Genomic DNA, 17739 nt, shown 5'->3' on the forward strand with positions numbered 1-17739 from the left:
GGGAGACCCGAGCAGAACGGGCTTTAACGGGGCTGCAGGAGAAGATTGTTTCCTTCATGTGTCATTAACTGATCGTTGAATCCCAGTATGTCTCAGAAGAACCCGTTTCAGGTAGTGAACATCCCCTGGAGGAACAATAACTTCAGTGTGATGAGCAGCGACCCGCCGCTGTCCGATCAGGGAGAGACGATCATCGGGATTTACCTGCTGCTGCTCGGTAAGAGTCGGTAACTTCCGTCAGCATGAACGAACAGTAACGAATCTCCTCCAACAGCTTCACATCAGAGTTTCTTTCTGTATTTTGTCTATTTCGCTTTCGTTTGTCTTTTTTCCTTTGCGTTTGTTAACAGTAAGTACATTAGTGAACATGAAACAATGAACAATACTTTTACAGTATTTATTAATCTAGTTTAATTTCAGCATTTACTGGTATATTTATTAATTCAAAAGTTGTGTATGTGAACATGAGTTAATTCACTAAGAACCAACAATGAGCTGTATTTTTACTAACTAATATTAAAAAATATGAATAAATGTATTTTTCTTGATTAGTTTATGATGATAATGCATTTAATACTGTTTATGAATTAAACCTGTAGAATAAATCAGAATTGAAATGATGTTCTGGACCGTTAAAAGCAAACATGCTGGGGGATATTGAGTTTTAAATCCTGGAATTTATTAGTTGTTTTCTAAAGAGAACATTTATGAAAGCAGTAATGAACACACGGATTACTGGAGATCTTCTGTGTCCTGATGGGGGAGGAAATCCCGTCTGTCGGTCAGAGGTCATTAGAGAAGGATTTGACCTGCTACTGTAAAGTACTTTGGTGATATCATGGATTTTTGATGTACATCTTATTACTAAATGATTCCCGTATTCATCTAGTACGGGACCTCATTTACAACTCCAAACATTACCATGTCCAAAAACAACAGGGAACTATTGTATTAGTTATTTAACTTGTTTGCCAACCCGTGCGTGTACACTCAAAAATCAAACTTGCGTTCACTGCGTTCTGTCCATTTAAAAATGGTCAAATTACAGTTTATTTGGGACAACATGAATACTTTTTGTGGTGTTAATGTAGCATTGATTGATGCTCTCTAAGTGTTTGTGTTGAGATTACTTCGTCATTTAAGTTGGGAAACTCATTTCAAACACTGGCCATGATTGAATCAAGTTTAGTGTGTCTTGCTTAGATCATAAACTAATTGGCTAAAGAATAAATAGACATATGAACTTATAAAAGTGGATCATTCTGTAGCATTTTGTGGACGACGGCAGATGAAGTAACCCGCGTCTCATGGAGACTGATGTGTGATTTCACAGGTTGGCTGTCGTGGTTTGGCAACAGTATCGTGCTCTTCGTCCTGTTCAAACAGAGATGTTCTCTCCAGCCCACTGATTATCTGACGCTGAACCTCGCCGTATCGGACGCCAGCATCTCCGTCTTCGGATATTCCCGAGGAATCCTCGAGATCTTCAATGTGTTCAAGGATAACGGATACCTCATCACATCGGTGTGGACGTGCCAGGTACTGTATGTGCTGCATTGGTCTTCAGACAGACCGCTGGTTTACTCTAGTGAATGTTTGCAGATACGTTCTCTTTTAAACTACATTTCTGCGTAGACACAGAAAATGAAAGTCTTCACTACAAAAAAGCGATTGCACATTTCCACTGTTACTGACCAGGGAAAAAGGATGTATATTTACACATTTCACCATATAGCATTCTGTATGGGGTAAGTTGTCACAATGTCTGTTGTTCTAATGACCAAGAACACAGAAGCACTTTTCTACCATCTGGCTGAACGCTTTTCATTGCAGACCATGTTATACCAACACGGGCTTGTTGGCAAGGTTCGTTTTCCACTGGACTGACGGGGCAAGTGACCAATCCTGAGATGGCACGTCACTAAAGCTGCTTCGTTAAAATACAATGGGCTAACCTGGCTGAGAAATCCAGGCCATGAACGGTTTGAAATCGTGCTGTACTGAACCGGAAATTACACTGGAACCGTTACTAACCGTCATCAGAACCGTTCGGCCCATGGTGGAAAATTGCTTCATTGAAACATACATTGAATTACATCACTAAACTCAAACCGTTGTTTTGGTCAACAGTAATTATTATGTTGTGTAAAATGACAACATATAAATCACATGTGACAACTTGCCCCAACCTGACATTAATGAAAATACTCTCGCCTGAAAACACACAATCTGCCTTCATTATATAGTTGACTTGGCTTAATGTATGCTGATGTTGGTTTATTATGTGCACTTGTTCAACAAAAACATGATCTGGAACTTGTAGATAAAATTCATCCAACATACAGAAGCACTGCTGCAGAATCCAGTTATATGATGCAAACCCTCGTTCAGTGAGACAGCTCTCATTACAAGTAGCCCTGAGATATAAATCATCCCTCTTTCAGTCTGTATAGAAACACAGCCATAAAACGAAAGAAGTGTTCAATGGATGTGCAGAACAGTGACCCTGAGACCGCTTGTGCCATTTTCCCAACGCTGCTTCCGAGTCCATCCATTGAAAACACGCTCGTTAGCAGCCGTGCTAAGTGTGAGTTTAAAGCCATTAGAGGTTCTCACATGAGGACTGAAGGTGTGGAGATTAATGATGTTCCCATCTATAACACAGAATGCTGCGCCTCTGAACAATTCAAACTAAGTAACATCGAGAGAACTATTCATTCATTACATCTCTGATTTAAAGGAGAGGCTATTAAAAAGCCATTAACTCATCTCATAATTGCAAGTGTCTGTTCAAATGAAAAAACAGTGTAGTGATGCATGTGAGGGTGTTGGGTAAGTATAGACTATCGTAGACTGCGGTCATCCATAGTTCAGTCCTATACTTCCTCAAATAGTGTCTGTGCACTGAAAGTAAGCATGTTTTGTATCTGTGGCATTATTCATACTTGAGGCTTCCGATCACATGTGGTCAGCTGTAATAAATACAGGTGTAAGCCACATTCAGGGGTAGTCACACATGCATGTGAACGCATCACATTTGAAGTGTATACTTCCTGGACAGCAGTGAAGCACCATTTTTTAAGCAAACACTGCACTTACAGATTTCTACTTTGCCAGTTATGTGCGGCTGTAATACAAAATAACAATACAATCGGAAAATTTGGAAAGCGCTTACATAGTGTGCACGTGCCCAAAGCTTCATGAAATTTCTCCAGTTTGCCCGCCATAAACATGCCGACACAGATGATGTAAAAAGCACTCATAAGAAAATACAAAAAGTGGCTTTATAATGCAATATATTGTTCGTTTCCATGTTGTTGAACATAAGTCTATCATTGGCCTACAGTGTACAGAAATCTATTTTGCAATTGAATGTGTCAGTCAGTCTGATATACATTTATTATATGTTTTAAGGATGCATCAATGTACACCTGCGTCAGGCGGACGCTTTTGGAGCGTTGCGTCTCTACTCAGCATTTTTAGTTCGCAGTGTCAAGGGAAACTTCATTTGAAACTTCTGGAGTTTCCTGCATTCTGACTTGTGCTCCATCCAGCTGTGTTTGAGCGCAAGAAAGCGTCGCTTACTGCCCCCCGCTGAAAACAGCTGCTACTTCAAGCTTGATTTGCTCCAATGGTAGAAATATTCCATGTTACGGTTCGAGGACATGATTACTTGCATAATGTTTTTTACACATTGTTTTTTATAAACTTAATTGCACTGAATTAACTGGTTAAATCGGAAGTCGTAATATGTACACATGGGCACGTGTGAGCTCCAGTTTCCAAGTGAAATGTCCACAGAGGGGCGCCAAAAACAAGATCTAAAGCGAGTGCACCACAAACGATTTACAAACCTACAATTTGTCTCATTAAAATTCATTGAATGAATCACCACCATATTCTAATCTTAGGAATAAACCAACAGCAATAGTACTTGTTCCACAACACTAATTTTTGTTAAGATATTGTTTTTTTTTCATTTCTTGCAAATGAATTAATTTTAGAAGCTGCTGAATTTAAATGCCTTTGTGTTTTTCTTTGTCAGATTGATGGTTTCTTTACGTTGGTTTTTGGTCTCGGCAGCATCAACACACTGACCATCATCAGTGTCATCAGATACATCAGAGGATGTCACCCGAATAAAGGCAAAGACATTTCAGTCATCTCACAGGAAATGACCTCAGTATCTGCAGTGAATCTGTGTACTGATGTGAGGCTCTGTTGTGTATGTCCACAGCACACTGTATCACCAACGCCACGGTGTTGATCAGCATTATTTTCATTTGGATCGGAGCGTTGTTCTGGTCCGGCGCACCCATCCTCGGCTGGGGCAGTTACACAGGTCATTATGACATCATCTGAGTCATGTGTAGTTGGGAGAATGTCACAAAAACATGTTCATGTCACATTTCACCCCAGATTAAAAAGAAATCAAATAAGAAATTAAAGGATTATTTATTTATTTTTCTAAATGTTTATCCTTTTTTCTCCCAATATGGAATGCCCAATTCCCACTACTTAGTAGTTCCTCGCGGTGGCGCGGTTACTCGCCTCAATCCGGGTGGCGGAGGAAAAGTGTCAGTCACCTCCGCTTCTGAGACCGTCAATCCGCGTATCTGATCACGTGACTCGTTGTGCATGACACCGCAGAGACTCCCAGCATGTGGAGACTCATGCTATTCTCCACGATCCACACACAACTCACCACACGCCCCATTGAGAGAACCACTAATCACCACCACGAGGAGGTTACCCCATGTGACTCTACCCTCCCTAGCAACCGGCCAATTTGGTTGCTAAGGAGACCTGACTAGCGACTCCAGGGGTGATAGTCAGCATCAACACTCACTGAGATACCCATGCCCCCTACAAATGCCCCTTTTTAATCAACACAAACTTCTGTTACCACCAAAAAGCAAATTTTCCTTATGCTGTGCCTTTCGCCCCATCATACCCTTCTATGGTTACGATTCTTCTACCATATTTCTGCAACCATTGCATTCTTTCAAACGCCTCAATGGAAATCAATAGGGTTTAATCAGTAAACATTACATTTATTTAACATTAATACTCACTGTTTCAAAAGTATCGACACATAAACAAAATGTGTGTTAACATGATTTTACTGTCATTAAATCACTTACTGACCACATCTGTGTGAAGATACAGACAATTATACAACTTTATTACCATGATGATGATGAACGCTGTAAACTTTACAGCTGAAATAATACACGAGTTTAACAGAAGAATTAATGGAAGTGCTTTTATACAATTATAATCTTCACATTTCTGTCTTTAAACCTCCAAAAATTGCCCCATTGACTTCCATTGTAAGAGTGTCACTGGAACACACATTTGTGCTTTTATTAAAGGAGGAACCAGTCAACATTAATGTGTGTGTTAATCAACATTATGACACAAATACTGTCGATGAGATTAACTTTCTTTTAAGAGGGAAATGTGTTGAACTGCCTTTAAAATAGTCACAAAGCAAAAGAAAAATCTTAATTTTATTTAAAGCTTCCTGTCCTGCTTTATTATAATGGCAAACTATCATTTTGTATTTAATTATTTTAATTTTGGAGTGAAATTTGACCTGGACATGTTCTTGACAGAGTCCTTCCATCATAAACACATCAAATCCATCAAATCTGAAGATATTCATAAAGATAATTCAGTTTTCTCTGTTCGACAGATCGGGGATACGGCACCTGTGAGATCGACTGGGTGAAAGCCAATTATTCCACCATCCACAAGTCCTACATCATCTCCATCCTGATCTTCTGCTTCTTCATCCCAGTGATGATCATGTTGTTCTCATATATATCGATTATAAACACGGTGAAACGGGGCAATGCCATGTCTGCAGAGGGCGACCTGACGGACAGACAGAGGAAAATCGAGAGGGACGTCACAATTGTGAGTTTGATGTTTTTACGTTCAACAGTTCTGTTTCTTGATTTAATGACGATGCTCCGGTGTTTAAAAATGACTTATGCTTTGCTATTTATGTCTCAGGTGTCTGTTGTGATCTGCACGGCTTTCATTCTCGCCTGGTCTCCGTACGCGGTGGTGTCCATGTGGTCCGCGTGGGGTTTCCACGTGCCGAATCTCACCAGCATCTTCACGCGACTCTTCGCCAAATCTGCGAGCTTCTACAACCCCCTCATTTATTTTGGCCTCAGCTCAAAGTTCCGCAAAGACGTGAGCGTGCTGTTGCCCTGCGGCGGTGACGGCAAAGACACTGTCAAACTGAAACGCTTCAAAAAGATCAAGGGGAAGGCAGACGCAGCGTCACCCGGCGCCCCACGGCAACGCCTCAGAGCAGACGGCGAGGAAAACCACGAGCCCCAGTTACAAAAGTACGAGAAAAAGTACAAGCCGGGACAGGAGCCACCAAACCCCGCCCCTAGCCCGGATTCAGGGGTGGGCAGTCATCATGAAACTCCGCCCCCTGCCAAAAAACAGGTGTTTTTCATCGATGTACCCGAGCCATCGGAAACACCCGAGTCCGAGTGCATCAGACTGTAGATTACGAGCGATATACAATGTTATTTATTCTTGTTTGGTTTTTGTATTTAAGTTTACTTTGCAAAATGTCACGCAATGATTAGCAGCTTAAAAAGCTATTTTTGTAAATTATGGCGATAAATGTGAACTATTGTGTTTTCTATCCAAACAGTGTACATCAATATTAATATATGTACGTAGTATATGCTTATATGCTGTTGATTTATTTTTCTAGTAACACAGAAATTATTCAATTATTCATTAATTTTTCCCAGCAGTCCTGAAAATGTCTGACAACTTGCAGAAAATCAAACGAGCTGTTGCGTATTATTAAAAGGCAGCATGTTTTTGTGTTTGCATATAATTAAAGGAATATTCCGGGTTCAACACGAGTTAATCTCAGTCGACGTCCACAAATTAATGTTGGCTGGTTCCTCCTTTAATAAAAGCACAAATGTGTGTTCCAGTGACACTCTTACAATGGAAGTCAATGGGGCAATTTTTGGAGGTTTAAAGACAGAAATGTGAAGATTATAATTGTATAAAAGCACTTCCATTAATTCTTCTGTTAAACTCGTGTATTATTTCAGCTGTAAAGTTTACAGCGTTCATCATCATCATGGTAATAAAGTTGTATAATTGTCTCTATCTTCACACAGATGTGGTCAGTAAGTGATTTAATGACAGTAAAATCATGTTAACACACATATTGTTTATGTGTCGATACTTTTGAAACAGTATTTTAATGTTACAGATTAAACCCCATTGACTTCCATTGGAAGGGTCTCACTGGAACACACATTTGTGCTTTTTTTTTGACAAGACGAAATTCATTTTTGTGGTGATCAGATTTATGCCACATCCTGTCGATTGAGCTGAACATGAATTGAACCCGGAATATTTCAAGTAAATAAAAGAAAATCCAGTCAAGCTAACACATAACAAGTCTCCCGGTTTCAGTCACTGACATCACATACGTGCCTTTTAGCAGACAGAGGACAACACAAATCAAAATCAGCATGGAGAAATAGGTTCAGTAAAACAGGGGGGATTCATATTGTAATGAGGTATTTAAGAGTAATTGCCATTTCATGGCAAGTTTATATATTATGTATGAAGGTTTTGTATTTTTGCCGTCAACAACAGGATGCTTTTAACACAGTCGCTACTTTTAAATGACATCTAATTTCAGAATGATGACCTTTCAATCGCTGTGACTCATTGATTTAATTATTTGATGTGGAGAAACACACAGACACACACACACACACAAACACTCTCACACATTTTGGTAGGTAGTAACCACTGCATACTGGGAACACCCCACAAGACCTGTCGTTTTGGAGATGATCTGACCCAGTTGTCACAATTTGGCCCTTGTCAAAGTCACTCAGCTCCTTATGCTTGCCCATTTTTCCTGCTTCCAACTCATCAAACTCAAGAACTGTTTGTTCACTTGCTGCCTAATATGTCCCACCCCTTGACAACTGCCACTGTAACGAGATAATGTGATTCACTTGACCTGTCAGGGGTTTTAATGTTGTGGCTGATCGGTGAATATGTGAAGTATGGTTCAGTAGGACTATGAAAGCATCAGTGACTGCTGTGCACAGTTACTGCACTGACTGTGTGTCCTGTGGCGGCCTCTAGTGGTTGCACCGACCAACTACATTATTCCACAAAACAGAATGAACAGCATCGGTGACATTTTCGTGGTTCAATAACATTCATTTTGGGTTATGTTTTGGTTATGGAAACCCCAGCTAAAATGACGAAGACCAAACACATCATATTCTTTTATTTATTGTATTATATTGATAATTGTCCATCTGAGGAAAAAATGAATACAACAAGAAATAAAGAATAAACTGTAATATCAATGATAAAATATGTACAAGAGGAGTATAGCATTTTATTAACACAGTCTTTCCAAACGCTCTTTACAATCACAAGGTTATAAGTTCAGCGACAGTTCTGTACAGATTCTGGACTGTATCCAGATCGCACAATTCCCATTATGACATCATAATCCAACCGGTCCAATCACATTTAGAGTGACCGCATGCAAGATGCGTCTAGGTCGAGATCCACGAATGGCATTCCCGTATGAGCAGTAGTTTTCCCACTTTGACAGCAGACCAATGTTGACATTTTTCCAACAAGTGACAAAACAGACGTTTAAGAGTCATCTATATCCGATGTTTGTGGGTTTATTGAAGCGCGTTGATCTATCAGTAACCAAAGGATCAAATCTCTATATGTCAATCATATTAATAGTGCAGTGTTCAACAGCACTTCAGTAGCCGCATCAGTTATACAGTTCCCATCTCTGACCAGCAGGTGGCGCTAACAACACTCCCGCACAACTACCACAAATATTGGTTAATCTTCACAGGTTAATATACACTGTAATCTGTTCATAAATAGATTGAGCAATACTTTAAAACTATACATATTGAGATTATTTTATATATCTAAAATGAATATGCACCAAAATGAATGAAATCAGAAAATATATTTAGCCAGTACGAAAACACAGATACGCGCCCACACACACGGTCCCCTATTCAGCCTGATCTCACAGTGAAATCGGAAAGAGTAGACCGACTTTTCTCTCCTCAAAATCGGTATACGTTGACCGAAATGCCAAAACACTGTCCCCGGTGGCCAAAGCAGTAAGTGTTGTAGGCCATATGGGCTCGTGTGAGCTCCATTTATGTCCAGGAGAGGTCGCCAAAAGCTAGTAGTGAAGCTTTACAGGACGTTATCCAATGAAGTTTAAAGCACATAGATTCTATCCCTCAACCCAAACCTTACCTTAACCATTAGTGGAGTCAAACATTAATGATAGAGGGAAAAGTGAAACCTCCGAATCATGCTCGTCATTGATTACTCAAACATGGTTCCTATCTCTGGCTTTGCCCCTAATCTTGCACGCATCTGATGCAACACGCTGCCAATCGCACCAGGTGGAAGGGTAAACGCACTGAAAGCACTCACGCAGCATTGTCTGAGAAGATTGCTGCATGTCCGTGCGTCGGCATTGCCGATCCTAGGGTACTGAAACTATCGGAAACATCCTGCCGACTTCACGAGTGATCATGTTGCCCTATTAATGTCCCGAACGGAGTTTAAAATCAAACTTGCCTCAAATTTAAAGGCACAGTTCAGCCAAAAAGATGTTCACCTTACAGGTTCGGAACAATGTGACATGATTCATTTTTAGTTGAACTATTCCTTTAACAACATTCGGTAAAGTAGCAAACTTCCGCAATTACCATCCGCCGAGATTTACAGACCTGAAGGAATCGCACAAACAGTTGTTTTGTAGTGCTCATGTCATCAGCTAAAGGCAAAACCATTCCCGATAAGGGCAGAACATCTCTAGTCTAGCAGTTAAAAACACGCACACCTGACTCGCACCACTAGATAGTTGAAGTATCACAAATTCAAATAAAAAGAAGAATTTAACATAAAAACCTCGACCTGCATGAAACTTGGGTTATGATATATTTGCAACCTCGGTCACCAATCATACAATAAAAAAGACTGTTCCAACAATTACATATAAAATATATATTTAAATTAAACCACCACCTACGAAGGTAGAGCATGTCAGATCTGGATGCATGAGCAAATAATGATGTTAGCGTTAATAAATGAGCGGAAGCGTTTGATTATTAATGTCACATCTTTGTGTTTTCATATCTGTCCCGAACATCAGACCAAATAATGTACCCGAACGTGCCGGTCATCCTTTCCTAAGGTGTAACCGAATTCTAGTCATCCGTTTGGCTTAACAGGCAAATACAAAAATAAATAAACATTACCACAGATTTCGTTAAATATCAGACAAAAACTGAATTTGAATCCTTGTACGTCAAGTACATCTCGTCTTCAATCAAAACACATTTAGGTTAAGACTTCTCTTCTGTAAGACTAACTCTACGATTAAAGGTTTTATTGGGATAAATGTGGCGTTACACAACGGAGATGGTTTCACCGGTGAGGCGTGATGACCGTGTAAACGCACGATTATTTTGGATAAAAGAGTGGATTAAATCTCAACACACCCAAACACAAGCCTAATATCACTAATCTGAAACGGGCCTCGTGGCGTTTAATGGTTTTGGGGTGTTAGTTGGTTGAATCTCATGAACCCCGTTAAAAAACAGGTCAAATCAAATCAAAATAAAACTTATGCAATTTTACAAATAAATGATATTAAAGGAAATCAAGTCTATTTTTGTACCTTCAAAGTTTGTTGCATTGTGACATTATCTTCATGACAATCACATTTGACACCCAAATTATAAGAACTGTACTGCGCTTTATATATTTATATATTTAATGAGTCTTCAGTATTTATCCATCATGGCAGTATCTGCTGTACTACCTTTAATTTGACATTTTGGGGTGAAATATGACCTGGACATGTTTAAGAGATTCACCATTAATTTAAATATCCAGGAGTGTGCAAACACGTGAACTAAAAATGCATTTTTATTTGAAATTAAGCATTTCAGTGACCGCGATGTTCAATCATTTGCATCTTATAGTTTGTACAAATTGAATCTGGTTAATTCTGAAGAACGTTTGCCAGAGAAAAAGCATTTGTGTCCCGTTTTTCACAAAAAGTTACATGTAAAACAACACCTTTATATCGAACAGAATTGAGTTTTAAGAGTGTTTAGATATTTTACTGTAAAAAACAAGACAAATACTGATTAAGATAATGTTTAGTTTTCCAGTGTATTTGAGACACCTGACCCCAATGAACAGCCCAACATTAAAACACAGGACACTGAAGTCCAAAGTCACATCAAATGAACCCCGTATGACAATCTGAATGTTCACATTCCATGTTAAAATCTCTAAAGGATCCGAAACACATTTGTCGGAAAAATTCACAATAATTTGATGCATTTGGTAAGTTTAAAACATCAAAGATACTCGAAGTTATAGTTCCCTCTTTGAATAAAGCGTTGAAGCTGTTCGCAAGACTGTTTGAAGCAAAAGGCACATCATCGTTTAAAACGAGAAAACTTAAGACAGAAAATCGGAGAGGCAAGAATCACGGAGTGACCGCACCTCAAATACACACTCACACGTCAGGAGTAAAATCAAACAACAACTCAATGAGGACTGGAAAGCACCCGACTTCCGGTGAGGCCAAAAGGAGTGGCCCATGTTTGGCAGAGTTCGATAGAGGAACCCAAACGACCCCCTTTATCACCCCAAGAAGGGGCAGAAACATCCGTTCAAACCCCCTTGGCTGTCCTCAATGGGGCAGAAATACCCCTCTGGTGGGGCATCAGTTTTCTCGCCCGCATGTACCCAGGCCTGCCCGGATGAGGCGTCAGACACAATCGGGGGTTTATGAGGGGGAAGGAGGGCTTCGATGAGATAATTCTACTTCCTGTACCATCAAGATGCCATTGTTTATGTCCTAAGAACCTCAAACCAGCGACCAACGTCTTCCTGTTCAGGGTTCAATGTTCAGGCCACACCCCACTACGAGTCCACGGAAGCAGTTTTGGTCAGAGGTCTGAGGTCATACGAAAACTTTGGCGAGGGCGTCGGCTCCCGCACTGCCGATGTAGCACTTGGTGGGGTGAAACGCCACGTCATTGATGGACTCGTCGAACTTCTTCCTGTGAGCCGTGAACTCCTGGATGCACGTTTTGCTCTCCATGTTCCACAATCGCACGGAGCAATCGTGACCTGAGAGAGGAAAAAAAACACATTTCTTACCATAAACTCACAGAAACATTCACAACTCGTTGATCTGTGGGATTGAATTGTACCTGCAGCATTTTGGCACACTGCCCCATACTGGTCAGGAGATAGCAAAAACAGATTTATTTGGCCTATAACTCTTGAATACGTTTGCCAAAATAAAACAATTGTCTCTTTAGATCAAGTGCTACATACTGAGTCGAACGATACCACATTTTCCTATGTCGGCCATTTTGAATTTAGTCATCAAATGCTGCATTTTATGAAGGACTTGTCATATCGTTACGAAACTCAGTATGTGTCTTTGCAGCTATGCTCTGAAGGGACTCAAAAGTTTCGGGACAATGCCACCTTGTGGTAAAAATGTATAATGCCATTTCATAAAAATGCTAATAGCTATTGACTCCTTTTGCCTACTGTCATGACTGGTCTTGATAGATTCTGTGGTTCATGCAGAGAACAATTATGTCACGATCGAGCAAACATCCTGTGCGCCATATTTAAATGTTTTGAAAACCTACTTTTTCAAACTTCTCCTAGACCGTTTGTCTGATCTGCACGAAAATTGGCCTGCAGAGTTTTGATAAACCATACCGTTTTCAAATGGTGCTTAAAACGAATTTGACAGAAAACGCTCAAATTGAACTTGTGGCTGTACCTCCCCAACGCTTCGAGGGATTGGGCGAAACTTGGTACGTGTCATCACCATTAGGCCCTCGGGTTACCTGCAGCGTTTTGGCACACTGCCCCCTACTGGTCAGGAAATAGAAAAATTCTAAGAAGCTATTTTTAGTAAAAAAAAATATTATGACTGAAAGTTAACTTTTTCGAACTCCTCATACACTGTTGATCGGACTCTAACCAAAAACATGTCACAAAGCTTCTTTTGCTGCTCTTGGTGCCGATAATTGGCTTGACACCGTTATATTTACAAATGTATTTATGATAGAATTTATATTGATATTTTTCCTTTAAGTCACTGCAGAAGGAGCCGATGGAAGAAGTTGTAGGGGATAAAAAGTTTGGATTTGGTATGATTTTTTGACCACTTCGTTATTTATTATATTTTCGTTTCGTTTGAAGTGTCATTTGAATTTAGAAATATGAAATACTTTTGTTTACTTTTTTGTTTCAATATATTCATTAACTTGTTCAAAAATCAACCGGTAGAAGTGTGTGCTATTAATAATAGCAATGACTTGTGTCATTGATGAAAGTGATTAATAATTAGGGATGTCCCGATATTGGAATCGGGTCCGATACCACACTCAGGTCCGATACGCCATTACGTAAACATTCAGCGCACAAATTAAAATCACGTTATGGACTAATGAGATTATTTAACAGAAAAAGCTTATATTTAATGAGATAAATACATAGTTAGCCACAGATTCTCCAGAGTGGGAAGCTACCGTCAAAACAACACTGAAATACTTCAAAATAAAAGCTCAATTTAATTACGGGGAAATAGTAAGACAGAAATAGTTCACTATTGTATAGTTATGCAATATTCACTACAATACTACAAATAATAATATTAATTATAAATCAATAGTAATTTCACTATCCTTAAGCAATATCTCACATCTGTGATTGCCAAATACCAAAACGACAGTATCGATACTCATTCTCAAAAAAATGGTAACGGCACATCTCTATTAATAATACTTACATTCTCTAATTCAACAGATCGTACATCTAAATCCTCACGAGAATAAAAGCAGCGTTTGTCCTTTTTTTCCTCACAATTAGGAACACCCAAATCCCAATGCGCTCTCCTCGTGGTGGCGTAGCGACTCACCTCAATCCGGGTGGCGGAGAACGAATCTCAGTTGCCTCCGCGTCTGAGACCGTCAATCCGTGCATCTTATCACGACTTGTTGAGCATGTTACCGTGGAGACGTAGCGCGTGAGGAGGCTTCACGCTATTCTCCACGGTATCCACACACATCTCACCACACGCCCCACCGAGAGCAAGAACCACATTATAGCGACCACGAGGAGGTTACCCCAAGTGACTCTACCCTCCCTAGCAACCAGGCCAATTTGGTTGCTAAGGAGACCTGACTGAATTTTTTATAATTCTAATTCACTGCACACAGTCCATTTACACAACCAACTTCTTATGAATGTGCAGTCTTTGTTTATATCGCTGGTGCTCGAGGGAATGGACTGTATAATAGGATGCATACGCTGCAAAAACCAGAGAAAGACCTCAGAATTAAGCTGCACTCGATCAAGCCCATTAGCGTGATACATGCACGATTTTGCCAAACCCACTTGCATCTAGACTTAGCGCATGCTTGCACAAAAATACCAAATCTTCTTGGCCATTCCCATTGACTCTGCGCTTATGACTGATGGCATGAAATGAGAATACTGAAGTACAGTAGCTTCTTATCCTGTTGTGAATTCTTCACACTTTAGAGATCACTCCTTGTTTTAGACAGTTTAGGACTTGGTTTTACAGAAACTAGCACACAACTTGCACGTTTGATTATCGTCATGATGCGTCATTTTCGTCACATCTTTGTTATCGTAATCAAAAAACCCTTAATCAACAAACACTTTAGTCAGTAATTTCATTGAGAAGATCAACACTGCGTGTGCTCGAATACTTACTACCAGACATCAGATAGAGTCCGTTTGGATCCACCGCAAGACTGGTCACAGCGTCAAGATGAGCGACCATAGTGTGTATCAACTTGCCTAAGAAGAGATGTCAAAGAAACATATATGAATAAAACAATAATCCTAATAGGCTTGCACCAAAGTGTATCAAATAGAGCTGTGAACTCTGAGCTAAAGGTTTCTACATGCGACCCTTTGCCGTCTCATAACCTGTGTTATTGTCGAAGAATCGTATGTGGCGGTCCTCCTGTGCCGTTACGGTTATTGGCAGTGTCGGGTGACTGAGAACTTTATTGATCTGACACGGCACGTCTGTGGACCAAAACAACAGCAAAGGTCAGAGGTCAGAGGGCATGGCGTTTGTACGGAGCACACATATGACAGTAATGCACCAAATCTTAAGAGCTTAATCACATCTAATTCAGTCTTCCGACTGAAAATGTTAACTGGACATTTACAACAGTGTGGCGATCTGTAATAGAAGCGTTCTGTAGTACCAGGTTTGCCTGCTGCCTGGGACTCCAGCTCCAGAACCAGCTGCCGTGTCTCCATGTTGAAGATTCCCATCCTGCCGTTACTGAACGCAGTCACCATGTGAGCGGGATCACTCCACACTAGATCCACAGATGACGGGATGCCCATTTCTGCACCACACAAACGATAAATGAAGGAGATAAAAACATTTTAAAGTCCACTGAATGTTAAGATCTCATTTCGCAGGGGTCAGTTTTTGAATGCAAGCATGCGTCCTGTGTGAACGTCCCCTAAACTCGTACCTTTATTCTCGTTGAAGACAGCCGTGGCAGGCGCCGTTTCGGCAGCATTCCACAGTCTCACCGTTCCATCAGCTGAGCAGGAGAGGAGCCTGTGATGAGCCGAGCTATAGACCAATCCCCACACAGCGTCTGTGTGACCGGACAGCGCCCCCCGCAGCACAGAAGGGTCTATTACAAAGAGACAAAAGAAATAACACAACAATGTCATCTCAAAATGTTTTGTAGCAATTTTTTAAAATGCATTTGTCCTTATGATACCTTAAATACATTGAATAGTGGTAGATTTATTATTCATTCATAATAACTCATTAAGTAGCACATCTAAACAGGGCCGTACCATACGAGTCGTAGGGGTCGATATTTGGGTTTGGAGTGTTCCAGCTCTGAATTGTTCCGTCCAAACCACCACTGAAACACTGATCTCCATTAGAACTCATCACCACACACAGGACCGGACCCCTACAGACGAGAACAGCACCACAACACATTTACAATGGGGTCTCTTCACAGCCTCAAATATAAAACTTGTGTGACTGTCAAATATGGGACAGCTGCAGTTTTATTCCTGCTAATAGATCATAAATAGCTCTGGATGATAACGCTAATATATATATATATATATATATTTTTTTTTTTACAGATCTTCAATATTTGTGCATTTGTTCTAAAACGATTTTTCAATTAGAGAAGCCATTAAACATGTTTAACAAACTGATTTACAGAAATGAATGGAGCTCACCAACATCACATTTTTAAAAACACTTAACAAATCTTGACGCTCTCAAACTTGCGAGTCACAAGACAAGGAATGATGGCACAACTAGTCTAATGACTAGAGGTAGACCAATATCGGTTTTAACAATTAATGGGTGCCAATAGATGCTGTTTGGAACTATTGGATTATTGTTTTTTCATTGCTCTATGTTCCTCTGTGGCTGACGTTGGAGGATTTTACAGCTAGGACGGTGGCCTCTAGAGGGGAAATAAAAGCAATCACGTGGGGATTTGCTGTTTTGAAATAACTGACAATATTAATCCAAATTTGTATCCTCACTTCAATGTATACTTTGTAATAGTAATGGAGCCAAGTCTCTGTCGTTTCAAAATAAGTGTCCCTTGTGTTAACTGTCCCACTTTATGCACCAAATCTTCATTATTATTTGACAATAAACTGCATCTGGGATGTTATACATGTTTGACTATTGTGGCCTCTGTGTCTGTGCACATCATAGTAAGGAAAGACTAAATCAGCTTTAAAAACGATCTGCCGATTATTTGGTTATCTGCCTTTTCCACCACCTTAGTTATCGGCAAACCCCACTATCGGTCGACCTCTACTAATGACACGGTGTTTAGAAATGAACAAGTAAAAAGACATTCAAATCATTAGGGTTGACCGATATTGAATTCTGCCGATACCAATAATTAAAGTGGTTGAAAAGGCAGATTGTGATGTTAACAGTGTTGCTGAATTTTATATCGCAAAATAATCATAAATATTGGACATTTTTAATTTGGCCCAGCCCTAATCACTAGTGATTAATGACGCCCCAAACCGACACGTACCTGTGAGCCCTGAATGTGTAAATGGGTTCCACGTCCAGAGCTGCACACCTGAACAAATAAACACAAGGACACGTCAACATGCTTGGACAACGTTTATACTTCCAAACAACTGAGCAGAGCACAGTTAACGGAGAGACAGAGTTCTCACTTCTTGGTTGGAGCAGTTTTCTGTAGATTCCACATTTTCAGCGTGTGGTCTTCAGACGCAGTGATCAGGACGGGCTCCACGGGGTGAAACGCCAGACCTCGAATGGAATCAAAATGGTTCCTGAGAGTGAATTTAGGGTTCCAGGTCTTTCGTAGGGCATCTTTGTTGTTGGTTATCTGAGAAACCAAGAAAAAAATTGTGCTCAAACATAACGCACAGGCACACGCAAATCAAGACGCCACAAACAGTTAAGTCTATTTTCAGCTCAGCATACTACTCATACTATTTCTGCTGTATGTGGTATGTATGCTGTGCACAGTATGCAAACTGAAATATGAAAGTTTATTTGGAAGTTTCCACTCTATT

The 17739-nt window shown here is 40.1% G+C and overlaps 2 protein-coding genes across 2 annotated transcripts in view; one reads left to right on the forward strand and one right to left on the reverse strand.

Moving 5' to 3' along the window:
• The window catches only part of opn6a (opsin 6, group member a), a 7448-nt gene extending 2 nt beyond the window's left edge, over nucleotides 1-7446 (forward strand). Inside the window, exons 1-6 of the mRNA XM_052111157.1 lie at nucleotides 1-217; nucleotides 1334-1539; nucleotides 4046-4145; nucleotides 4238-4342; nucleotides 5699-5922; nucleotides 6022-7446. The exon at nucleotides 1-217 is cut by the window's left edge and continues 2 nt beyond it. Coding sequence (XP_051967117.1) covers nucleotides 88-217; nucleotides 1334-1539; nucleotides 4046-4145; nucleotides 4238-4342; nucleotides 5699-5922; nucleotides 6022-6534 — 1278 coding nt within the window. The 5' untranslated portion in view covers nucleotides 1-87 and the 3' untranslated portion in view covers nucleotides 6535-7446. The remainder of the gene's footprint in view (nucleotides 218-1333; nucleotides 1540-4045; nucleotides 4146-4237; nucleotides 4343-5698; nucleotides 5923-6021) is intronic.
• An 869-nt stretch (nucleotides 7447-8315) lies between these two features.
• LOC127632523 (striatin-like) overlaps nucleotides 8316-17739 on the reverse strand; it is a 67687-nt gene continuing 58263 nt past the window's right edge. Inside the window, exons 11-18 of the mRNA XM_052111144.1 lie at nucleotides 17374-17549; nucleotides 17226-17273; nucleotides 15997-16118; nucleotides 15660-15827; nucleotides 15381-15527; nucleotides 15094-15195; nucleotides 14875-14961; nucleotides 8316-12237 (exon numbers count right to left, since the gene is read on the reverse strand). Of these exons, the coding sequence (XP_051967104.1) occupies nucleotides 12068-12237; nucleotides 14875-14961; nucleotides 15094-15195; nucleotides 15381-15527; nucleotides 15660-15827; nucleotides 15997-16118; nucleotides 17226-17273; nucleotides 17374-17549 (1020 nt within the window). The 3' untranslated portion in view covers nucleotides 8316-12067. The remainder of the gene's footprint in view (nucleotides 12238-14874; nucleotides 14962-15093; nucleotides 15196-15380; nucleotides 15528-15659; nucleotides 15828-15996; nucleotides 16119-17225; nucleotides 17274-17373; nucleotides 17550-17739) is intronic.

Source organism: Xyrauchen texanus, chromosome 39, assembly GCF_025860055.1.
Source record: "Xyrauchen texanus isolate HMW12.3.18 chromosome 39, RBS_HiC_50CHRs, whole genome shotgun sequence".
In the NCBI taxonomy this organism is placed as follows: domain Eukaryota; kingdom Metazoa; phylum Chordata; class Actinopteri; order Cypriniformes; family Catostomidae; genus Xyrauchen; species Xyrauchen texanus.